The sequence below is a fragment of the Molothrus aeneus genome, chromosome 14, assembly GCF_037042795.1.
Source record: "Molothrus aeneus isolate 106 chromosome 14, BPBGC_Maene_1.0, whole genome shotgun sequence".
NCBI classification, from domain to species: Eukaryota; Metazoa; Chordata; class Aves; order Passeriformes; family Icteridae; genus Molothrus; species Molothrus aeneus.
Genome location: NC_089659.1, coordinates 12,900,110 through 12,926,592, shown reverse-complemented (window position 1 = coordinate 12,926,592; position 26,483 = coordinate 12,900,110). Strand labels below are relative to the sequence as shown.

The 26,483-nt window shown below is 38.0% G+C and overlaps 1 protein-coding gene across 2 annotated transcripts; it reads right to left on the bottom strand.

Moving 5' to 3' along the window:
• Window positions 1–599: 599 nt before the first annotated feature.
• On the bottom strand, window positions 600–26,483 carry PHF6 (PHD finger protein 6). Of its 2 annotated transcripts, XM_066559528.1 has the most exons (11): window positions 26,361–26,483; window positions 21,356–21,535; window positions 21,075–21,176; window positions 17,898–18,031; window positions 17,545–17,588; window positions 8,305–8,471; window positions 7,984–8,127; window positions 6,645–6,749; window positions 5,614–5,747; window positions 4,861–4,990; window positions 600–4,572 (listed from the first exon to the last, which is right to left on the bottom strand). In XM_066559528.1, exons 2-10 carry the CDS (start codon window positions 21,491–21,493, stop codon window positions 4,861–4,863), a joined length of 1,098 nt encoding a protein of 365 aa, XP_066415625.1. In that variant the 5' UTR covers window positions 21,494–21,535; window positions 26,361–26,483; the 3' UTR covers window positions 600–4,572. The 2 variants fall into 2 exon arrangements, with proteins under 2 accessions (XP_066415625.1, XP_066415626.1); XM_066559529.1 differs by having other exon boundaries at window positions 600–4,990; window positions 8,305–8,468.

Genomic DNA, 26,483 nt, shown 5'->3' with positions numbered 1-26,483 from the left:
AAGCAGCAGCCCCAGCCAGCTTTCCCCCAGTTCATGACACCATATGGTAGGGAATATCCCTCTGGGCCAGCTCTCCTGGCTCTGTGCCTTCCCAACATCTTGTGTCCTTTAGCCACGAGAAGCTGAAAAGTCCTTGACTTAGTATAAACACTACTTAGCAACTACTAAACCATCAGTGTGTTATCAAGTGTATTCTTACACCAAATCCAAAACACAGCTCTGTGCCAGCTACTAGAAGAAAATGAACCTTATCCCAGCTGAAACCAAGACATACTCTGCATTCCCTTGGTCTCTTAGTCTAAATTAATTCACTCTTGGAAAAAAGAAAAAGTTCTTGAAAGGTGAGAAAGGGAACCTCAAGCAAGTCAGTAACTTTGCATTAAGCAGTGGTAAATCCAAAGCAGCTTACCCAGTGCAGCGTTAGGAACAGAGACAGGCAGAGTTACCACCAAGTGCCACACTGTAAGCATGATGCCTTCTCACCTCACTCCTGGAAATGTTTTCCTGGGCCTATAACCTCAATAGGAAATACTGCATTTATGCATTAAAATGACAGTTTCAGAAGTTATACTTTTGGAAAAAGGACAGATATGCAAGCATGAAATTCATAACTCATTTATTGAATATATATATGCAAGGATACCAATAAAAAGAAACTAATACTGCAAACTACAACTTTGGAAGTAAAGCCAATATAACAGGAACAAAATATACATAACATTGTAGATAGGAATGCATTTACCCTCTTCCACACATTCCTTGTCTTTACACCTAATGTAAATATATGCTAGAGCAAAAGCTGCAAACGTTGGCCTAACCTGAGTGCTTTGACAAGCAACAGCTCTCCAGGATTCATTAAGGGCTGAGATGTCACTGCAGACTAATGGCTGTGCATACATATCCATGTACAGGAACTGCTTCACCAAGTACATAAATCAAGGGCTGTGTTCTGTTTTTTTTCACCTCCATCACTAATATAGTGGAATCTGACTCTGGTGACATGGAAGAAGAGTTACTAATTGCTATCATGCACTTTCGGTTCTCTTCAGATTAAATTAATCTAATGAGGATTAATTTTCTTGTCAATCTGATTCAGTGTATTAGTATTTTTGGAATGCACTGATTATCACCTGTCAGATAAGTCTGATATTTCAAATAGATTATCACCTCTTCATTTTTCACTCTGTTTTAGCATGAAGTTCTTTTTCCTATAGGCAGGAGTAAGAGGCAAACTCTTCTATTACACTACATTTTAGGGCCAGATTTGGCAGACTCAAAGCATTATAGATCAGCACAGCTCTTTGTACCTGAAGCTGAGACTTTGTGGAGTGCAGGTGTGGCTCCTACTGGAGCCTTATCACAGAACCTGCTGTGGAGCAGCCCGTGCTGCAGGAGCTGCACTGGCACTGAACCAGCCCTTTCCCCCTGCCCTGGACAGCACAGCCACTGCTCTGGGGGATTGACCTCGGGACTCTGGCATTGCACCAGCTGTATCCTCAAGAGATCTGAACAGGATCCTTGTGATGCCTGTCCTTCCTTGGCACAGTCCTTCTGGGAATAGCAGAACCACAGATCTGTGAGACCACAGTGAGTTGGGGAGATCTCTTAATGGAGAGGTGCTGGGGAGAAACCTCCCTTCTCAGAGGGTTCCAGGCATCTTAAACAGCACACATCCTCTTGTGAGCAAAAGAAATGCCCAAAGGCAAAAAGTAACAATAATAAAATAAAATTTAAAAAATTAAAGTGAAACCAGTTTTTTAAGACAAGTTTTGTTGAATTCATGACATTGAATTCTCCGATTGTGAGATGAAAGCAGAAGGTGCCTAGTAAAAAAAACCTCTCAGTAACAAATTGACTGTATTAATTTAACTAGCTAATTTAAACATACCTAGTTCACCTATAGAGCACTTTCATTACTTCTAACATTTCTGGGAAGGCAGTAGATGCTCCAGAATAATCTTCAATATATGCTTGCAAAGATTACATTGCTTTACCAAAAAAAAAAACCTGCAAACCAAAACAAACCCCCAAAAATTCAGAGAGACTGTCTGAAATTCCAAGCTAAAATACACATAAAAAGACAGTAATGGCAGTATTTTGTTTTTTAAAAAAATGATGTAAATGTTGTATACTATGATACATTGTCATGCTTTTTAAAACTACAATTAAGGACGTAAGAGATGTACAGTAAATACACTGCTGAGGTACATTTCTTCTAAATATTAACACCACGACAGAATTACTCCCCAGCAGGTGATGCTACTTGGGAACATATAAATACAATTTTTACATTGTAAGGCACTTTTACCCAGCATACATGAGTTGAAGTCAGTTATGACAAATTTGAGGCTTGTAAGAAAAGGTTTTTGCTTTTGACTTTGCTTCCATGAATTCTGAATTGATGACAGTTTCACCAGGCCATTTCAGCACTCAGGGGCAACAGGGAAATCAGCCACTTGCTTTTTTGCTACCCGAAGGTAAAGTGCTGTTCTGGTTCTTCAAGGCAAGGAATGGGTTAATTTATCCATAACAGGTGAGTTGTTGGACTGAATATTATACTAAGCCACTGACACAATGAATTAGAGCTCAGTCTCAAGTACAGTCAGTATGCTGGCAGATCTACCCCATGCAAACTTAGTTAAATACAGTAGCTGCAAACAAAGTGCCTTTTTTCCATGGGAGGGCCATGTCTGAGGCACAAACTGAAGTAATTTAAATATTGAAGGATGCTATTTTGCATTCTAAAACTGTTCTGAGTGGCTGAAAAATGTTCATGTTCTAGGAGAAACAAAACACCTTGATAGACAATTTCAATAATCGATCTGTCAATTGCAATTCAAGTCACACTTTTAATTTTGAAAGTTACAAATACAAAATAAAAAGGAGCAATGGCATCATGTTTAGAGCAGTAACTGAATATTTTCTGTACACAGCAATATTTCTTTCCAAACGGGATTATTCTCCAGGAAAGCAAACAGAATTGATTGAATTCTAACAGGTAAAATGTTAGAAACTCCAATATACAGTAATTGAGTCCCTCAAGACATTAAGGGAATGCATAAGAAGACAAATGACACACGTTAAATCTTTTAAAAATACAAGTAAAAAATGCTACAGAAACTCATGTTACATATGAACCGTTTTTGCAATACCAATCACAGAAGAACTGTAGCAGTTTATAGTCAAATCAGTGTCTTTTGCTTGTTTCTTTCCTTCAAATTCAGAAGTTTTGTTGGGAGCTCAGAGTGAAACAAGTCAAAACCCTAAACAAACAATAAGGTGATGTGGTAGCAACAGACAAACGTGTGGACTAGATTCAGCTTTTTGGTTTTATTTAAGTAAGTCTGAGGATGTGCTTTAACAGACCAATTGAAGAAGCCAGTAGCCATTAGAAATGACAAGGTGTTTTGAAAGCAGTCAGAGGACTGTTCTTTAGGTTTGGTATAGCCTAGATCTGAGCGTTCCCTCAAGGAACATCAAATTCTAGCAAGTAGAATTCCATGATGTGATTGTTGACTTGACAGAGAAAGGAAAAAAAAATCACTAAAACAATAAGGATGATACGTGAACTTTCCCATATAGTGGTCATATGATTAAAAAATAAATACCAATCTAGCAAAAAAGGTTGCTTCCTCATTCTTCTTACAGAATATGGGACCTTTATGCACATTCTTGACAAAACATGAAGTGTTCCACACAACAGAGAACACCTGAGGTATGGACGTCAGATATGGTGGCTAAATTCCATAGTGAGTTAAGAGTTGTAACTCTCTGAAGTAAAAGAGATTGGGCTGCAAAGTCCAAACATTTGTATAGTAGGGTTTTAATCACACTTGGTGAAGTGTTCTTTGTAAATCAGGACACAGAAAGAGGTGGGTTTTTGGGGAAAGAATGAACTACAGCCCTTTGGCATGAGTTCTAAAGCTCACAGCTCAGAACCAACAGCTGCTCAAGTAAATCTCCCGCAAACAATGCCGGGCGGAATGAGCAATCACAACAGGAACAACCTGAAATGTTCAAGCGTGCTTGGTGTACACAGAGTCCTTTCCTACTGCTGCTGCCCGAGCCAGACCAGCGCGGCTCTGCCATCAACGGCCTCCGGAACTCGTGCAGGAAGAAAATGCAAAATTCACAAAGTACCAGCTCGTTGCCATCAAGGACTTGTCCGTGTTGTTAATTAAACTAGCTAAGACCTTCCCTCATTGTGTGAATCCACTAAACAACTTACACATTCCAAATCTTAAAGTTTTTATTCAGTCCAGAAATATAGATCTTACTTCATTTCAATGTCTGCCTTAACTTTTGACACTGTACATATTACATATCATTTATATAGTGTTTCATTTTTTTCCAGACACTGCAGACTACAAACTACATAATATTGACATGTAAAACTCTGCCACTTACTGAAGGCTCACACACATGAACGTTTCAGGCAGTTCAATGAAATTTCTAACAGAGTTGGGTAGTAAAAAGTTACTAACCCTTTTCTGATTTTTAGAAAACAATTTAAAAGAATTAGTAGTTATGATGTCTTAGCCATTCCCAGTTCTATAACTCTGTCCCTTGAACCTGTTTAAAAAATGATGAAAACAATAGTAAATTTAAAATCATACAGAAAAGCATTTCACAGCTCTGACATTACATCTACATTTAGCAATAGAAATGAGGGCCTCCCTTCTTACACTGTTACAAAGTCAGCCGGATTTAAAAAACAACAAATCCTCCCCGTTCTTCTACAGTATGCCAATAAAAAGTACTCTGCATACACTAGATTGAAATACTTCACTGCAGTAAACTACATTAATTGAATATTGCGTTTCAGTCTTGGTAACAGATCTGTCAGGAGAACTTCCATACCTAGTTTCCATTGAGCTGCTGCTGAGGAATGTCATTATGGTCAGTGCCTGATTTGCCACGGCTTTTGCTTTCTCTTTCTTCATCCTCTTCATCTCTTTCATCGTTTCCACTATGGTTTTTACAATAGAGTCTGGCACAATAAAAGGAACAGTGAGAATTTACACTGAAAACATCCATCAAAACCTGACTTATCTCAATCAGTTTCGAGATGTGCTACAAGTCAGTTGCAAACTCTTAAATCATTCACAGCTTCCAGTGAAGCATCAGTTAAACCGAGAAGGAAAACAAGGGTCAAGAGCAGCCAACAAAACTGTGGCCAATCCCAGTTTGGCAGACCTGCCTCTCTCCCTGCTCGGCGAATGCCCTCTCGTGGGCACAGCACGGCAGCTCAGCTGCAGCCAAGCCACAGCTCTTCAGGAAGGATGGAAACTTGTGGGGTCCAAAAAGCCCCTGAAGGAAGCTACAAACACATCAATATGGAGGAATCATGACATCAATTTTCTTGATCTAAATTACAGATTCTGGAGAATCAAATATAATACAAGTCAAATAATTTTCTCATTTCTCCTATTTACAACAGTACAGAAATTTTAAATTAGCAGAGTAACAGTCAACAACTACTTAAATGTACCATTTTGAGCTAAATAGTATCCTCTTTTTAAAGAACATATTGACTAGCCAAGTTAGGCAGAAAAAGTGTGATGAAATATCTTTACTTCTGTAGCAGATTCAACCAATTACATAGGTCCTTACTTATAAATTCCTCGTGACATGTTCTCAATGTATTTAGCTTTGTCTTCTACTCCACAGTGGTAATGGTATGTTTTTATGCAGGCTTTGATTTCACACCCAATAGTAGCACCAGGCTGGCTGCAGAGTGTGCATTTCTGTGCAGGGGAAAGAAGAGAACAGCAACATTCAGCATCTCAGTCTTGTGTCTCTTAGTACTCAGTTTAATGTTCGTCATATTTATGGCTAACACTTTGGAACACAGTAATTCCCCTGGCAGATCCTCCTTCCAATGAAAAGTTAATCAAAGACATGGTAAACCAGAAACTGTAAGATACCAACCCACAAAAACATGAACATTAGGATTTACCTGTCTGTTGCACAGAAAATTGCTATGTGATTACAAAACATGTTATTGCACGTCCAAGGCCATTTTATTGCTGCTGAAGTTAGTATGCTAATATATAAATTATATAAATTTTTTTTTTCAAGGAACAATATTGCTAGTTTTTTATTATCTCTCTGATCCCCTATAAATTTCTTAGCACTTTAAAAACATCCTGAGTTTTAATAAAATAAAATGTGATGTTTTACCAGGACCCCCATCTCTAAGATCTTAAAATGTTTTCCTACTAAAACACCAAAACAGTTGGAAACACTGGTTTGTTTCCAATTTTAGAGAATATATTCACTGCAAGAACTGCATATTCTCTAATTTTATGTGCAGCTCCACACAGTGTGCTTTTAGTAACACAGGTCCAAAGCTGTTACTCTCTTATAGTTACAGCATGGCTAATATGAATCATATAATTCATATAATTCTGTGATCATAACAGTTATGTACAATTGTAATAAAGAATCCCAAATACCACAAGCCCAAACACCACTAATATTAAGGTGATTCCTATCTGGCTGTGCTTCCCACAAGTAACAGTATATTTTAATTTTGTGTTTAGAAAAAGATGGAAAAGATTGTTCCATAAAAGGAAGGAGGCAGAGCTATACAGACTTTAGCAGAATCACTAACACATTCATTACATTCTGTGGGTACATACCATTCTTTTTCCTCTCTTGATTTCTTGAAGTACAGTTTTGATATCAAAATCACCAAATTCTGCCCTTGAAGTTGTTGTTAGCTGGACAGTGCCAGAAGAGAACAACTGTAAAACAAGCAAGTCAAAGTAATGTCAGGTCCAAAGATGTTGGATGAACATCCTTCTTCAAGATGAACAACCCAAGATGCTTGGAATTTTTTTTTACAGGAATAACTGAGCACTGAACATCCTGTTTTGTGATCTCAGACAAGATGTGCTTTACCAAGAAACTAGGAAAAACCCTATGCTGAGCAATTAAAGCATTCCTTCTGATCCCCACCTGACTGCTTTAATTAGAGTTGTTGATGCCTTGGAGAAATTTCTTTTAAAAGACAGAGGAGTAGACGAGAAGTAATGATAGGATGAAAATATAAAGTAGCAAATGGAAAATATTATCAATTGCACACTCAACGTTTTAGAAATATTCCATTTCCTTCCCTGTGACATATATGTAATTCAGGTTCAACCCTCATGTCAATACAGCTGTGAAGTCCTGAGGGATGAAAATGGAGAACAGAATACCATCCCTTCCACCATCATCCTGGTATATTCAGCTTTAACTGCCTTAAAACTGAAGTTCAGGTAGATAAAGTAACAAAGAGCTTTGCTACTTTAAGACTCTGGCACACAGCAGCTCTCTGTTTAGTGAGACTGGGTACAGAGAGTCAATGAGTAACTCCACAGATTGCCTGGACTATTTATTTATTTTGAGGTACAATGTGAACCAGTGAATTTTGTTACCCAAAGCCCCACCTCACTCATGGCACTGTCTGCTCACGTTCTTTGCAATGAGATCCCGTTCAGGCTGACAGTTCTACAAATGTGATCATCTAAAGGCAAGATGGAACTTCCTGGAACTTCCATATCTCACACTCTACTTAACTCAAACAGCCTGAATCCACAGGTCAGAAAATGAACAAAGTTCATGGATTCTTCTCAGATTGTCCCTGAATGCCTGCAAAGTTGTTTTATTCTTGAAAAGGATTCTTTTAGTTAAAACTGTTTTCTGTTTTCCTTTTTAAAAACTTCATATGCATTTAGACACTAAGGGAGCATTTTTAATAAGCTAAAGCATCTCCCTGAGCTAATTCCATCTCTTAGCATGAAGCCAACTTTTATTCATATTGCCTGCAGTGAAAATAAATGAATTGCTCACTTTGCAACACTTCAGTGTTTAAGATCATCAACATCCAGACAATACTCAGCATAATTACATGTGAGGGTACTGTATTAAAATCCAAAATAGCAATTCAGACAAAATTCACAGAATAGACTGGTTAACAACAATACTGTTACTCACCATGCACTTATAGTGTGCTGCAGCCTTTTTGGCATTAAATATATGAAGCTTTCCTCTAGCTTCATTTTCTTCTTCACCTGCATGACAGAATCCACATTTAGGTTTTGTATCACTGGGGCTGCTTCTGTGGGGAGACCTGTCTCTCTGAAAGAAAAACATTTTACTAAAATATACTGCTGGGATACAAATAAGGTTGCAATTTTAAAAGCCTGTGGCCACCAGCTGGAGGCTCAGACAAATGCAAATTTTCACAAAACTTATATTTCAGAGAAGAAATATGCAATTCTGTCTTCTAAGAAGTTTAGCATATTTACTGCTTACATAGGAACTGCTTTCTATTTCATCTGTGCCATGTGAGGACGTAGATCTAGTGTCTTCTGATTGCCCTTTTAAATTTGTTTTTCTTGGCTTTCCCTTACGACCCCTCCTTTTTCCTTTGGGAGGTGAAGGCTCCAATTCGTGTTCATTGATATTGTCTTCTAAATCTGCTTTAGAAGTCAGAAAACATCATTAAATAAGATTCTCCACAATTTTATAAAAAATAAACTAAAAAAAACCCCAAACCAAAACCAACCCACAACCCACCAACACCAGACAAGAAAAACCACAACTTGTATTTTCCAAATTTTAGTCAGAAATAAAAATAGCACCTTTTCCCCATATTACAAACATGCAACTGCAGATTCTGAAAACATTACTTCTTATATGTCATACAGCTTTGCATCTTTAAAACATAAGAAGGTTTAGTGTTTCTTACAACTTCTATTTTCAGACCCAAAATGTGTCCTTAGACACACATCTTCACCTTCACTGAAAAAAACATTCATTTAATCTACACTGAAACTGGAAAGTGTTTTCACACATGAAATATGCTGATAATATATTATTTTAAGATGCATAACTCCAATGTAAATTGCCCTTGATAGTATGCCAGTGTACCCAATAATACCTCTCTCCTTGCTTTATTAATTGATGCCTGTTGACTTAAGAAAAAAATTCATCCATTGGGTTATAACATCAACCTTTAAAACTGAAAAGTATTTTGCCTTCAGTGAAACAAATCTACAATTTTATGTCATTACAGAATATTTTTAGATCTGCAGCTAAAACCAGCCTCCAGTTCAGAGGAAATCATCCCCACTGAAAACATCCCATATCAAGTATTTACAGACTATTAGGAAAATAAGAACACATTTTTTAATACAGACATGCCAAAGAGGCCTGGCAAGTTCCTTTGCAAATGCCAGCTGAGCTGTGAATGCTGCACAGAGCTGAGCCCAGCCTTTGGGCACACTGGCCTTTGCACAACTCACAGTTCTAGAGAAGATACTGATCAATTCTACAAGACTGAGATCACCTCCAACAAGATCTAGTTAAATTGTATTTGATAATTACATCTAATAACCAGCTCTATTCAGTCACTAACAACTTTCCTACTCGCAGAACCACCCTCCTTTTTTTCCTTTAATCTGTAGCACCCACCCCTGCTTGAACCACAAACAAATTTCAGACTTGTTTAAAGAACATGCACAGACCCTGCTGAAGGACTTTTATTCTCAAAACCCAGACCACAAACATCAGTATGAGCCCCCAAAAAGAAGGAATGGTAATGAGAAGACCTGGAACATTCACTTGATGGATATTGCCATTTTGTTCTAGTGTCCAGATAGGACATCTTAGCTGGAGACTAAATGCTTCCTTGCCAGCACTCCTCTTTCTTACCTATTATCACATAGAACTCAGATCACATTTCCATCTTGTGATAACAGAGACTCAACTGCACAAAACTTGAAGTCCAAGTGCTGAACAGATTCCACAGCCACCAAGTGAGCAGAAGACAAGTGAAGCCCTGGCCCAGCCTGGCACACAAGGACATCCTGCTCAGCTCCATCCATTGTATCTGTCACTAATCCCCAAGGAAAGCTACAGCTTCTGCTCAGTTATTAAGGAAGGACAGAAAACTCATCCAAATGCATCACAACGGTTATACTGAAATTTATACTGATCTGCAAATTATTTTAGTTTAAACTTACAGATTATTCAGCTATATACAGATTTGCCCAAGTTGCTAGGACACATCAGTCTGTCTACAACATCCCTATACTTTAATATATAAACTACTCTTTTCTAATTACATGTGTAAAGCACCATTTATTTTACTCTGAAAAAAATCTAAATACATGATGACACAGATGATGTAATGAAATACAGTTTACATTTTCTTCTCAGTATTTCCTATCCAACATTATTTTCCATTTGTCACCACTTGCTAAATTCCCCAAGCAAGATTATGCAATTTAGATATTGACCTCTTGGACTGCATATAGCAAATTTTATTGCAATCTGAAAACTTCTTTCAAAAAGAATTATCTTTTCATCTTGTTTATCACATGACCTCTCCACTGATTATTCAAAGAAATTTGTGAATATTTGTGTCTATTTTTACATTTACAGAAATCATAGATGGTTATTCTAGAAAAACAGTCTTACAAAAATGTGACTATTGAATCCGTAATCCTTTAAATGACATCAGTAAGAAGTTAAAAATATTCCTTCCAAAATAATTCAGTGGACTTGCCTACTATTTCATGAAACAATACGTAGTCCATTCACTGCCATTCTTTATCTTTTCCAAAGCTCCTTGTCAATTTTGTCAGCCAAAATGCTTTCTACCTCAGTCCACCCTTATTTTCTACAATAACATTAAAGTATGTCCTGAACTCTTTACAGTCCCCCTTAAAAAATCGGAAAGTGAGTTATAATTGCTAAAAACCAAGCACACCTTATGAAAACAAATTTCTTAGAAGAAGCGTCAATCTCCTAAGAGAATAAGTTCTGAAGTGCTGTTTTTTAGTCTATCATTATTAGCATATTTAAGATTTGAAGAGTAAAAATGCTGTATTTTTAAAAGATAGTTTCAGTGTAAGATAAAAAACCAGGAAGAATGCACAGCTTTCTTTAAAGGAGAACCCCTCTTCTGTGCTCAAAACTACAACTTCCAGAGAAGGTCAGACATGAAAACCCAGATGCTACATGACACCCCTTCACTAAAATACAATTCCTTGAAGATTTACATCTCCTACTTCAAGTGATGTGGACCTAGAGACTAACAGCACCAAGATGTGAGGATCTGCTCTGCCACATCTGTCCTCCAAGCCTGATACCTCAAACATTAAAGCTCCTCTCGTTTTTACAGCACCCTGAACCCACAGAACAGAACAGGGAGACTGGAACCAGTGTCAAACACATCTGCCCTGCATGGTCTTCATGTTTAATTCACAGCTTGGTGGGTGCCCTATCCCTCCCCTCAAGCCCACTGCCAGCTTACCCTGTGTCCCTGGCATCTGATGGTTGGGTGTTTCCAACTTCTCATGTCAGCTTGAACTAAGGAAAACACAAAAAGTTGTTCAACTCCTCCCTGACCAGGTGATGTTTTATCATGGATATCACCCATCCTCTGAATCCCCTGAGATTCCCTAGAATCCCTAGAATTCCCTTTTCTACTACCCCCCATCCCATATCCCATTACTGCATTGATTTTTAAAATTAGGACAATTTTCTCAGTGTAACTTTATCTAAAGTGTTCCAAGGAGGTTTCTAGGAGCTTCCCTCTGAAGTCCCTAAAGGCTAGATCTGAAAAGAGCCCAGTACACGACCTGAGAAAGGAGGGGTAAGAGTAGGAATCAAGAAGAAACAATCTACATTTTAAAAAGCACCTAGGAATAGGATATTGTAAATTCAGATGAGTAGCAACAAGCCCCTAATTTGCATTTTAGAAATCTATGAGCAGTACAAAGTACCACAGAAGGAACCCCGGCAAAATGCTCTATATTACATCAACTGTTAACAGGGAGATTCAGCTTCAGAGAGAAATCTAAAAATTCTCCTTTGATCATGACTAGAAGGAAAAAGGATCAAGATGTTTTGCTGTTTAAAATAAGGCTTGGCAGAGAAGAGGTTGAGAAATCACTGATCCATACTGCATCAGCTTGAAAGACACATGGAACCCCTTTCCAAAAGCCAGGTTAAAGCAAAGTAATAAAGAATTAAGTGATTTAAAGGTTGTGAAAGAACATGTAAAAAGAGGATGTGTACAATAAATGTGGCTCTATTTACATCCTACAGTACCTTAACCAACAGAATAAGAGAGCCAGAAACAAAGCAGGCTGATTTTGTATGAGGAGGATAAAAGCTAAAACTACTGGCAAAATATATTTGCAAGTAGAACTGGACATGAAAAGAAGCCAAAGCATAGAATGTTGAAGGGGCTGAGACATGCTGCTATATAAATCTGAAATCACACATATGCAGGTAAAGTTTTACAGTGCATTTGGGATAAAAGAGAAATTAAAAATTCAAGGAACAAAATCAATCTTACTAGATTTTTAGAAGAGAAATGGAATATAGCAGAAAAAGAAGAGTACTTCAGCATGCTAGAGGAAAATCTCATTAAACTATGGTTGAAACCAAATAAACCATATGAGCCAACATCATTGTTTTAAATTGGAAAGAAACATCAAAAAAAAAACCCAAAAGAGCCTTACTGGCCCCATAGTTAATACCAAAAATGTGCATGCATCTATAAGCAATAATAAAAAACAGGGATTTGCATAAACCCCCTTGCAAACAAATACAAAATCAGGTAAACTAATCATGAAATAATGGTAGTTTTTATTAGCAGATGATGTGAAATTAACGACCAAAAGGATGAATATATTTTTTGAGTTATCTTTTTCAATGGAAAAAGAATAAGTTACATTAAACACATTTAAATTACAGTAAGAACTGAGAGGAAAAAATTAAGTTACCCCTTAAGTCCTGCCACTAATATGTTTTCCAAAAGCCTCAGACACTTGAAGGAACTGATGACTCTCGTCCAGAAATTATTTGTTATGAGGTATTTGAGATTATTTATTTAAGTATATTTAACATAGAAAATTAATATAATAGTTCTTACTATTTTATTATTAAATATAATAATAAAATTTAAATTTTATGTAAATACACACAATTCAAATGCATTTTCAAGCAAAGAAACACTGGCAAAGACTGAAGAGAGATGATGCACTTGGCTTATTTGCACAATCAGAGAGCTCATGTGCCCTGGTCTGATGAATTTGTTGAGCTGCTCAAGCCTCTCTGTGTAACACCTTTCCTAGATGGGAGGGAGAATCAGAACACCACAGGACAGCTCCTCAGACAGGACAAACCCTTCACCACATGACTTTTACATTTTTCCTTTTCCATTAGCCCTGTGGTTTTCCCTAAGAAAACCTTGGAGTTTCTGCACAAACCCTCATTAGTCTATAATGGGACACTGCTAATTCCTGCCTGGACCAAGTGCTCCTGTGGGAACACCAGGTACACATTTGATGCCACACCCAGAGCATTCTCCAGGAGACAGAAGCAGGCAGGCTGAGTTAGCAGAGCCTGGGAAGACTTTCTCACCATCAAAATCCAAACGACCCCAAAGTGCAACATTACAGAACCATTTACACCTGATTGTTACCGCAAACCTGGGCCACAGAAAATGCAACAGAGAACAAACACTGCTCAAAGAATCCAAAGATGAATCAGAATGTTACCTAACTGGAATGCCAAGAAGTTGCAGATGTTTTTCCTGCCTGGTTTTCACAGCACTTTTGGAAAGTACTCAGTGCACTACAGACTGCAGTGTCCCTAAATAGGTCTCAGAGAAATATCCTGATTCAGATTCCTGACTCAACTTACTGAGCAGTGTGAGAAGCACAGATTCCATGTCTGATCTTCAGACTGACATGAAAAGGATGCTAAGACAGGGAATGTCCTTATTTCCACTGTGGAAACATAATTCCCTGAGGCTTTGAGCACAGCTAGAACAGAAATTATAGACATTTTATTTTCTGATCCCACAGTTCTCAAGCATCTGCTTTAAACATTAACAAGAGAAGTCACACAGCTCTTTGTTAGTCTTTGTCTTACCACTGTGTAACAGATGAAATGACATTCTTATCTTGGTTTATATGAAACTATTCCTCATCAGCTGAATTTGTTTTAAATTCAACACATCAGCCAGGGCAGCCTCACCTGCAGGGAACTGAGAGAGGCCAGTTTTTTCATTTTTCAACAATTATTTCCAGTACATTGGAATAAATTCCAACAAACAGCTCCAAAACATGAGTTCAACAATACTTCATTCTTCAAAAAGAATAAATGCAATTGTATCAAACTGAACAGTAATTCAGCTAATGGTTAGCTGTGATCATTTGAAAGCACTGGCACCAATTCCTGTAACCTATTAGGTACTGAAAACTTAGACAGCTTGCCTAAAATTATGAATGAAGCTGGTACCTGAAATTCAGTTATTTTGCTAAATTTGTAGCCAGCAAGGCAAAAACCTAGATGTCCTTTTTCCATTTAATGGAAACAAAGCACAGAAAAATCACTCTGAATTACACAAAGGAAATATAGGAGAAATACAATTTTCCTATTCTATGTCACCTAAATCCCAGGCCATATAGATAAATTAGACAAACCCAACAATCTGCTGAAATAGATAATGAATTTAAGAGCACAGTACTCTGCTGCCATGCTTCACATTTTCATATTCAAAGAAAGCAGAAGGTAGTTCAAGTCCTGTCATGTGAAGAAAAATTAATTCCCATCACTCATTAATTTTGTCTTGATGAATAGATACCAAGTCTAATGAATCCTCACACCACCTGAATTTCATAACAGCAATAAAAAACATCTATGAGGTCCTTTTTATTAAGTCTTAGCAGGTAATTTAATCCCAACATAGGTCCTTCAACATTACTTCCCTGCAGCCTCAAGAAATTTTCTTTAACTGTTATTAAGTGTTTAACACACAGTCTTTTTAAGCTAGAACTTCTAACAGAAGTGCCTGAGCTGGGTCTCAGACTTGGGCAAGTATGCCCCCAGAAGCATCCATTTTCTAGGGAAGGGAAGGAAAAATCTCACTGTTATGCAGCAGTGCTGCCTACAGAAAATAAACTGTTCTGGACAAACCAAACAATCCTAAAAACTCTTTGAACATCTACTAACAAGTAACAGAATAAAAATACTTGGACTGGAACAATTAAATCTGGATTCAAAGAACCAAGATAAGAACCCACAGATGTTCTAAACTGACCAAGAAAAAAAAAAACAACCTGCAACAAATGAATAATAATAAAAAATCCCCAGTCAAAAAGCAACGCAGAGAAGGAGCAGTTAAGTTTCCATTAAAAAGGACTGATAGTTCCAGCACCTCACACTGGGTGACAGAACCACAGATAAGCTTTAACTGCTCTGTTAGGAAAACACTGCTAAGCAAAGATTAATGAAAATGAAACTAAAACAAGATAAAAAAGCCACTGTGTTAACATCTAGCTTCCCTGCCTTGTCTAGTCACTCTCCTCTGCCAAGTCTGTTATCTGGTTTCACACACCACCATTCTTTCACATTTAAATGCCTCCTTGACATTCACATTTTCATCAAGAAACAAACAAAATACAAATATAAAGCTAAATCTCACTATCCAACACCTTCCAGTTGTCATTTCACTTAGCAAACTTCAGCAATTAAGTATTAAGGAAGAAAACCTCCCAAGTCCACTCTGAAACTCTGAAAACCACTATAATTTCTGTCTGCTGAAGTTAATCAGTGTTCAATGTAGCAAAATATCATTGCTATGGAAATTACTTAAGAGCATTGTATCAGGCATATGCAATATATTTTTCTACTTCCTTTGATTTAAAGGAGGTCTATCACAAAAGAGCCCCAGCTCCTGGCGCTGTCAAATCCACAACTGTAAGTAATAATTACTTTATGGGTAAAGTTTCCAAAACTGTATGGACTAAAAAGAAAACATATTCTTTGGGAAAGAGCACTGGGTGGAATTTCAGTGAAGTATTAAATAAAGAACTGAAAACAGGAATGTGAAATTTAGCTACATATAGTTCTAGAAGTGCAAAGCTATTTCTAGAAGTGTGAAGCATGACAGAAGTAAATATTCAAACAAAAAAATGTGTGCAAAGTGCTGAATAATGTACTATCAGGTTCTTTGGCCTCAGCTGTTCTGAGTGACATTGAGGGTAGGAAAGAGGAAATACACAATGTAAGAGACTCTTGCTATGAGTCTAGATTAGTATTTTAATAAACTACTATCATCAACATTTAGTTAAAAATTTTTCCCAAAAATTTAGTCACAAATTTTTCCCAATATATCTATATAAAATTTAGAAGTTTTTGGTGCTATAAAATGACACTGTAAAATTGGAAACAATGGTTCCTGAAAACTCTTAAAGAAAAGCACAAGTTCAGATCCTGCAAGGAATCCCAAACAGAAAAAGTAATTAATTGGTTTTGAGCTCCAAGCAGAATTGGAGGGATTTTTAAACACATGTCAAACACTGAGACATTTGTGAGCAAGTATAAAAGATTATTTTAAAATAGCAGTTAAAAAGATTAATCTCTCTGACTCAAAATGTCTTTAACATTCTGTGCCTGCTAACACACAAAGCAACCCCAAACAAACACAAGATAATGTGGTCTCTTCTCTTTGGAGAACTAATTATAACATAGATATTGTTTTTATTGTTTAAACCCAGTAAGAGTAAAATTAGAGTTTTATATATAGGCACACAACAATAATGATGTAAATAGAGTAAAAAAAAATCAATTTTCTTTGGTATTTTCTGCTGCCTTCAGAATCTTTCTGAACATTGAAATAACATCCAAACCTTTACCATTAATAAGTCTACTACCTGTAGCATAAAAAGCAATACATTATCTTAAAAATACATTTGGCATAGAGACTGAAGGAATTTATGAAGTTTAATTTTCACTAAACAGTTGCATACTCCTCATTAGTTAAATCTGAGGACGTTTCAGCTGAAAACAATGTAAGAAGTAAACTACCAACTCTCTGCTTACCCAAATTCAGATACAGCAGAAAAAAAGAAAAATACTTCATAAAAACACAACAGCACAAGTAGTTTGGAATTTTAACAGACCACACAATATATCTACATTTGTGGCATTTCACTATTCTTTTCTGCAAAGCTTTAGTGGATGGATCCATAAATTTTTTTTTTTAAATCATATGATTCAGAAACTTATCTGTAAGTGAACTCATCACAATCCTTTTCATTTACTATTGGGTGTTTCTTTTTTCAAGAGTTAAACTCTATTAACTAGTACAAAAAATAATGAATATTTAGGAACATTAGCAAAAATCAGCTGTTACCTGACAAAATATTTCAGATGTTAATATTGTGAATACTTAACTACAAATATAAGCCAGCTTCTTCCAAGAAGGGAAAGTATAACTTCTACCCAAACTTTGGTTTTATGGAGCATCATATCTTTTGAACATCCTAAAATTTATGGTTGGGGTTTTTTCCCACCTCAACCAAGAAGTTTTAGAGAAAATACAGAAATCAGATGGACTTCCAAACTCATTGTTTTTCGAAAATATGTAGTTCTAATATTTACTGAAAACATTTATATTCTCCAGAAAAATTAAATTTAACCAAGTATCTTTCTACAATGGGAAAAATTTATATTGAATAATTTTACCTTCAGAGTTATGCGTAGTTTTCTTGTGTTTTCGACATAAAATCCTATAAACAAAGTAGTTGAAAACTGTCAAGTCAGTCACGAATCACAGATTATTTACTCATCTTTTAAATTTAAATGCCAGTACATTTTTCTCCCACTTATAAGACTCACTGATACACAAATCTTGCAGTGAAAATATGCTTTTCTAGCACATCACTATTTTGAATGCCACAATCATAATCAGAATTTTTTGCAACAGTTTTGTTTCGATTCCAAAGTGGGGTTTTGTTTTGCTTTGTTGTTTTGTTTTTTTAAACAAAGAATGTAAAATACAAATTAAAAAATAAACATAACAAATAAATAATAGTTACATGTAAATGCCTTGTGAAGGTTTCTCTCTTATCTGAGCTTTATCATGCAAAGCACAGTAGTAGTGATATGTCTTGTGACACGTTTTCACATCACAGCCAATGGTCGCTCCGGGACAGTGGCACAAAGAGCACATCTGGAAAGGAAAAGAAAAAATACTAAACAAAAAGTAACATGAATTGTGCTGAGTTCAAAAAGAATATATTTACCACTCCTAGTGACAAAAAAAAAATGGATTTATGCGCTTGGTATTACTCTTCCTGATCTCAGGTGTTTTGCATAATTTATTTTAAAATTAAGAAATTTGTTACAAGTGTGCAACAGTGCAATAACCATCAGATGCATTATCAACTCAACCACCATCATCAGCTCAATGAAGAAAATAAGTAATTTATTTTTGTGGAATGTATCTGATGAAAGTGACACAACTGTTCACCTGAATATCCCTCTCACAAGGACAGTTTGTACTGACCATTTCAGAAAAGTTAAAATCATAATTATACATGTTTAATTCTGAATTATATTATAAAGGCAAGAGGGGAAAAATGACACCTATTTGAGAATGAATCCTGCAGTCAGAAATACTGATAACCTGCAAATTTACCTCAGCATCAGCAGCTAACTTTACTTTTTTTTCTACAGTTATGTCCTAAAGTCCTTTCCAAAACACTGAATTTGGTGAAATATTTGGTAAGCACAATTAATTTATTTCAACTAAACTAAATTTTGCTCTTTGTACTTATATTGCAAAAAAGATTAAAGTGAGGCTGTTGCTTTACTCTTCTTTCCCATTAATTAATTCTTCCTGTATCAGATACATAGATAACAGCAGCTATCTAAATTAGCCTTCTAAATTGCTCATGGTCCTTCTTATACTGTGGTAGGAAAGGAAGTAATTGACAGTATCACAAAATTTTTGTCTTTGTTGTTCTCTACTGACTCAATATTCCCCAGAATCTCAGGATTTCCCATTAAACTCCCCTCCCAAGACAACTGGAGCTTTTTCTTTGTATCCTGCATATTGCCAACACCCCCAAAAGGTTACAATCAATTCCAAATCTAAGTATGCAATGTAGAATATTCCTTACATATATATCTGTATCTCCCTCTATCTCTGTGGATACATTTTTTTCTCCCCTGCACTCATTTAGTCAAGTTCTCCTTGCACTCTCAAATATGCCAAAAAAATATACCACCAAAGTTACCAAATATACCACCAGCCTGTTTTTCAATTTTAACGAAGTCAACTGAACAGTAAAAATGTCAAAGCCTTGGATCATCTCCATTTACTCCTCTGCAAGCTCTGAAATGGTACAGTTATATACTGTTGCCTAGTTGTTATCTAATTTTTATGGGCAGTTTATCTCATAAATCTGTTATCCATTATGGTTTTATATATAATAATTGCTGATCAAAGTCCTTTAGAAAAGCCTAGGCTTATATATCCAGCCAATCAAGTTTAGTCAGAACCTCAGGTTTTTGAAAGCCAGAAATGACTGAAAGAAAACTTTGTTTTTATTAACACCATCATGTGTCTGTAAAACAGGGCACACACATTTTATCCACGTTTTTAGTAAGTAATAAAATGCTTATTCCATTGGTGCATGCCTGCTGTCCAAATGGTCACTAACTCAAGTTATGTTAGTATATAAGAAGCTGCAAATTAGATATGTTCTTCAAAAAAAAACCCTAAACCTTTCTATTCACAGATACTAGAAATAACACAGATAATTTAAATAATTAAGATATCAGTGACTTGTTCTTCCAAATATTTAGACTTCATAAGCTTTTGTGCCTGGCCTACCAAGGTTTGAACCTAGCACCTTTTCTCAGACAGATCAATTACCATCAGAAAGTCTCTACATTCTGTCACTGTCCCTCTGGTAATGAGGTCCCCACTGTCAGAGCCCTCCTGACCAGCAGCACCTCCTGGGGGAGCACAAACTGAGCTCAAGCCATCAAGAAATTCACCTAACCCAGTGCTCTGGGGGTTTTTGCTGAATGTGCTCCCCCAGAATGGACCAGGCAAGCAGACCTGAGAGAAGGGATTTGAGCTAATGATAAACCTTTACCTTGAAACTTCCCACATGCCAGTGGAGAAAGACAAATTCCTCCAGAAAGTGATTCAGAGCTGCAGCTCTCTGCCAGCCACAGAGACAGGCACCTAAGTTAAGAACTAAAATTATCTTGTATGTTTTCTCCAAAGAGGAACCAACTCAGGACTATGAATCCATTAGACTGACCAGATCCAGGTTTTCTATAAAAACCTGAACCAAGTGCCTGGTACACACAGCTGGTGAGCTCCAAGAATGGAGCCACTGCAATAGAACAAACATAAAGAGATTCAGAAGCAGAAAGAGAAACCAACAAAGACATAAAAAGAAAAAACCTTTAAAACCCTTTAAGACACACAAGAATCAAGAAGTCTCTTTATGATCATTAGTTTCATTTACTACCATGATCTTTCATTTTCCATGATCTTTGGAAAGTCCTGATCACAACATGAATGACCTGTGAACAGTTATTTCAGTTAATTAGAGCAAATGAAGTTCCCTAGATGGGAAAAGATTCAAATGAAACAGTGGATGAAATAGTAGACTATTATTCTAAAATTGTAGTTCTACAATACTTTGGACTTCCTCTAGTGGTCCAAGAACTGGTAAATACATAGAGTGCTTTAAATAACCAAGCTGAAAGGTTTTAATGTGAGGAGTGAACTGATTGTCTGGTAAAGTTATTTTAAGAAGAGCCTCACTCATTTCCCCAGATTGGAAAAATATTAGTTCTAAATAAATAATAATTTTAAAGTTCCTTATGAATTTTTAATTCCAGGAATTTAAAAAAAGTCACCGCTGTGCAATCTCTTTAATTTTTTAGAGCTGCAGTGACTACTGTACCCACATACCTCATAAACCCTCTACATTCACAGCATTATTTTTTAAATCAATATAAAAGGAGCAAAAGGTGTATTTGGTAGTTAAAACTAGATTTTGGCAGTAAACTCATGTACTGGTAAAGGCACAATAACACCCTTCCCAGGAGCCTAAAATGTGGATTTCTTTCAGAAATCTAACAGAAAATATTAAATAGATTAAATACACCGAACAACTTCCTTGCAAACTTTATGGAGGGTATGAAAAAACTGTCTTTCATTTTCAAGAGCCAAAGTAGGGACTTACCAGTTTTGTGCCTCTCTTTATTTCTTTCTGAATATCTTCAATGGAGAATCCACCAAGACTCTCATTATCAGTGTGTGAAGAAACCAGTGCGGATGAGAACAGCTAAAATTGCAAAGACAAAACCTGTATTTTAATTTTTAAGGGCATAAGTGATAGAGAAATTTATAGATATGAAACCCACCAAAGTGCAGTGGTTAATCACGTGTGCCAATTCCAATCTGGGTGTTTTTTCCACGTGTTTGCAGCGTTTTCCCAGCTCCATCCCGTTCCCGGTCACTCACCATACACTTGTGATGTGCCGCCACCTTCTGGTTCTCCGACATCAGCAACTGCCCACATTCGTTATCTTTATTCGACCGACAGAACCCACACTTCCTTTGTCTGGAGGAGACTTTCTTCTGTCCGACTGAGCTTGTCATGATTTTAAATGACCTTAGAATGCCACTGCAATCCTCTCAATGCTACAGGGAAAAAGAACTGCAATCAGTACGTAAACGTCAACAAAAGGCAAATTAACGTAGCTTCATAAATACAGTATTGGATGCTTGGAAGTGATTTGTCCCTTTTCTTTATGCTACTTCAATATAGCCAAAGAAACAAGTGACTGGCAGAGGCAGTATTTGGCCAAATTTTAATGAAATTTTTTCAGCAAGAAAAAGTAGTTTCTTTACACAAATAAGTTTGAGAATTAAAATAAAACTTGGGATGATAATACAAAAGCAGAAAACTTAAAATAAATAAGGAGGAAATACAACGAGAATCATCAGGGGAAAAAAAATTACTGCAACTCATTTTTATAGTTATTTATTACAGGAAAGGAATTTGTAGAAAAGAATATATAAATGTACATGCAATGAAATTCATGCTACTGAACTTCTTCAAAAACAGAAGCAAAGAAAAACAGAGTCCAGCACAGCCTCCTGCACAGTTTTGGCTGTAAAGGCTCACAAAGTCTCAGGGCAGATGAGTAAAGAGTAGAGATGAGATGATAAAATGTTACCACTTTTGGTATCAGGGTATCTTGTGGCTACTCAAACAGCATTAGGAACAAAACTTTATAGACACCTCTCTGAGGTGCTGCAGTGGAAACCTCCCCATGACCAACAGCTCGTTTGGCACTACCACACCAGGTATCAGTAAGTGCATGAGAGCTGCTGTTCTCAGCTCAGAAAAGTAACTTAAAATTAAACTCAGTATGAATCACAAACTTTTCAGGGGCTACCAGCAACACGTTTTAAAATGTAACACTGAGGTCACAGCACTCAACTCAGGCAGACACAGCTCGTGCAAAAGTGAGAATACTCAATGAGTGCATGAATTTCTTGGCCCGGTATTAAGAAGTTTGTTAAGAAGTTCATTTGTTTCTACATCTACCAAGAAATAAAAAACATCATCTTCTTCAAATAGACTTTCTTAGAGCTTTTTACTTTGGAAATTTGAGCCTCACTATCAGAATTTGCCACGACTGCAATAAAATCCTCCTCAGCCTTTCTCTTCATTTGACTCGGCTAAGTACGAAAAGCCATCGAAAAGCCACCGTAGGGTCTGATATTTGTGTTGGAAAAAAGTGTAAAATCCAGCCATAAAAAAGAGAGCAGAGTTGCAAAACATCTGGACTGGGCTACAATGGCACAGATCTGCATGAAAATACACGGCTGCTCTCTGCAATTTGCATGGGCAGAGCCGGTGCTGTCAGAAGCTCATAATGCTGGTATCACTCACTCCTCTCAAAGGAACGTCCTCAAGTTTCCATCAGCTCCTGCTGTCAGACCCTCCTGCTTCAAGAGATCTTCACAGACCTTGGAACTGCTGGCCCTGCACCGTTTACTGCAGAACTCCTGCTCTAGAGGCGCCTGTCCTGTCCCCCAGGCTGTGCCCTCCCAACAGCTCCATTTGCTTTCTGTTCTAACTGCGAGCCGGAGCCGCTGCCGCACACTCAGAACAAGAATGCAAAGATTTCGGATCTTGCTGATTTGCACAAAAAATGTGCCAATCTGGATAAACCAGTCACACCCTTCTGCGGTGGCAATAGGGAGTACTTAAGTGTTAAAACACAAAAGAATTATTATACAGTATTCTTCTGAAGAAAAAAAAAAAAAACAAGACTATTCTGTAATCCCTTCTGAGCAGAAAGAATGGTTCCTGAAGAGACAGACAGATAGATATGTATGTATGTATGTTAAAAAAGAAAAATCTGGGCAATTTAAAAAATTCAAATAATATTTGGGAGCAGAAAAAGACCTACAAAAGACAAGCAGGAAGTAATATCACAAAGATTACTTGTTTATATCTCACATTCAATAGACCAATATAAATCACAAAGGGATGCTTAGAAATATACTAACAAAGTAATGTAAAATGCAAAAGTTCTGTTTTTGTCTAAACAGTGTGCTATATATACATATAATCACTAGAGTCTACCTGTTTAATTTTATCTTCAGATTGCATTATTAAAATATTGACACCAATGATACCAGTTATTAAAAGGAAGATCAGGAATTTCCTTGTACACATGCACAGGTCCTGCTGACTCTCAGCAACAGGAATTACTAATAATACTACTCTTCAATTTAAGCAGCAAGTTTGTATTTTAGAAAATGAAAGTAATATATAGCACACATAAAAAAAAATTTAGGTGGCTTTTATCATATTTAATTCATAAGAAAAACAACTTTCCAAGACACAAGATTATAAAGAAGCTTCTCAGAGCTCACTGCTTTGCACCTCCTAGTGCACTACAGGCACATCACTGCAGCAGCACCCAAACCTGACACAGCCTGACTTCCTCAAGTACTTCTGCATAATTAGATTTTTTAAGGCTCACATTGAAGTTTAAATTATGTCTATCTTTACTCAATACACAGATGTTGATGTTTAAAAAAAAAAGCAAATATATGTTTTGAAATACTTCACAATTACAAATAATTTAACACTTGAAAAATTATTCAAAACTCAAACGGGCCAAAAAGGAAATTCATGTTCTTTACACCATCAGATTAAATTATTCTGAAAGCATTTTACAACGGTATCTAAAAGTTTTCTTTCCAAGCCCACATTAGTTGTGGGTTTTTTTTGTTCTGTTTGTTTCACTGGGCATTTACCCTATTTATACATTTTTCAAGAGTGCTGGAAAAAAGTTTAGCATGAGAAACATCTATAGACCTCCCCATAAATTACATTTGCTTTCTCATAAATGTGAGAAGACACTACTCTCAGATCACTTCTCTGTGTCAAAATTCACTTATCCTGTCCATTAAAAACAGAAACAAAACTCATTTTCTGAGAAAGATGAACCAAGTAATGCAGCTACAGCCCCACAATTCTGAATCCAAGTACTCAAAATTCTGTTTTCTCCTCTCAAGTTAAATCATCCAGAACAACTTATCTAGTTTGCCAAGTATCAAGCTACGTTTCATTGGAATGAGAAAAAATGCAACTTAAAAACAGCTCAGCATTTTGATTTTCCATGTTTAAAGGCTAACAAATGAGTAAGAACTACAAAAAACAGTGATTACATCTCCTGTTGATAGAATTTTGTTTGTCAGCTTTGTCAGAGTCTCACAGACTGGAACACAAGGAGTGATGTACTATGGAATCACTAGCTGGGAGATTTTCACTGTCTCCACCAAAATGGAACACACATACTACAGACACAAAGATTATTCCATACAGATCAATTTTCCATGGGCTTGATCTAAGAAATGAGAAGTTACATGTACCCCAGAATCACACAAGCAGAAATTCACTCAACCATTCTCCACCAAAAAATTTGGGTTCATTTGCATTCACATTTCTTATGTGCACCAAAGTATTAGCTGTGGTGCTTTCCCTCCCAGCATCTTTATTTTATCTTTAAAGCAGCAGGTTTTGCACCCTCCTGTAGTTTCTGTGCTGCTCTGCTGAGCCCTAGGCAACAGATTTCCTGATATAAAAGAGCAAGTTCAAGAACTCTCAGGCACGGGATGCCCTCAGTGCATGAGACATTGTTCAGCACCAAAGAATGGAAAGTAACCTAGACTCTAGTTTCTGTTTATAGCCCAAACATGTTTCAGGAGCCTGATTATAGGAGTTAAAACCTCACCTGTATTTCCTACAAAGGACAGTCATTTACATGCTGCATGTGTAAAGTTTGTTTTGCTGTGTGACCTGTACGATTCCCAAACTAAATTTCAAAAAATTAGGATTTATATTTGTGAAGAAAATTTCAGGCACCTAGGGAGAACCTGTGAGAAGTAAACAAGCTTCAGAAAATGTCACTGCAGATGCTGAAGTGGTTTGGTCTGTCAGGAAGAGCTACAGAAAATATTTGTGCTGATTTTTCCAAGATGCTCACCGGAGATACCAGAGTCACAAGCTTACAAGTGCTTTGCAGTTTCCCGGGTCGGACATCCATTGCTGGGAGGTTTATTTTGGAGAAGGGGGGAGTATCCTGTAGGGTTCTGTGGCTGAGAACCCAAATCACAGGTGCCATAGAAATTTTTATCCAAGAGTTACATTCACACAGCATCCTACAATCACTATAAAAAGTAGGATGGGGATTTCTCCATGCAACTTTCTTAAAAAAACCCAAAAAGACACGGAAGAGGGGGCAGATACGAGGGGAGAAGGGCAAACCCTCGAACGCCTAAACAATGAGAGCAGAGCAGGTGACTACACCTGACACAGAGAGAACCCGCGGTCAGGGAGATCTGGCAGCCAGCGCTGAAGGATCTCCAGGAAAGTTTCCATCCTCCCCCGGGGAGCGGGAGATGGGCCGATAGCGGCACCTCCGCCGCCGCCTCCCCGGGGGATGGCCGGGGCCGGGCGGCATCTCCCGGGCGGGATCCGCCCGAGCTCCCCGCGGGGCCCGGCCGGCACCGCCGGGCCCGACCCCTCCCCGGCCGCGGGGTTCCAGGGGGAGCGCGGGGGGACGCGGCAAGGGCGACCCCCTCCCGATTCCGTGGAATTTTGGGGGAAACGAGACCGGGAGACAAGGGGGGGCGGATCCTCGCTGCAAGGAGGGCGCGGGCTGGGGCGGGCGGAGCGAGCGGCACCGCCGGCCCGGGGAGGGGGCAGAGGGGCGGTACCGGCACCCGGGGCACCCTGAGGGGATACTGCGGGGTGCCGCGACCCTCGCGGGGCTGCAGGGGCCGGCTGAAGCCCCGGGAGTGGCGGCGGCTGCGGGCGGGCGGGCCCCGGGCCGGGGGCTGCGGGCGGGCCGGGGGCGCCGCGCCTGCCCCTGGAGAGCGGCGCGGCGGCGGCGGGGCGGGCAGCAGGCGCTCGGCGGGTCGGTGGTCGGTCACTCACCCGTGCGGCGGGCGGGGTGCGGGCGGAGGAGCCGCTCGGCACAGCCCGTCCCCGCTCGCGGGTCGCTCAGGGCCGCTCGCCCGCCGGGACCGGCGCGTTCATTCGGGGCTCGGGACGCGCCGC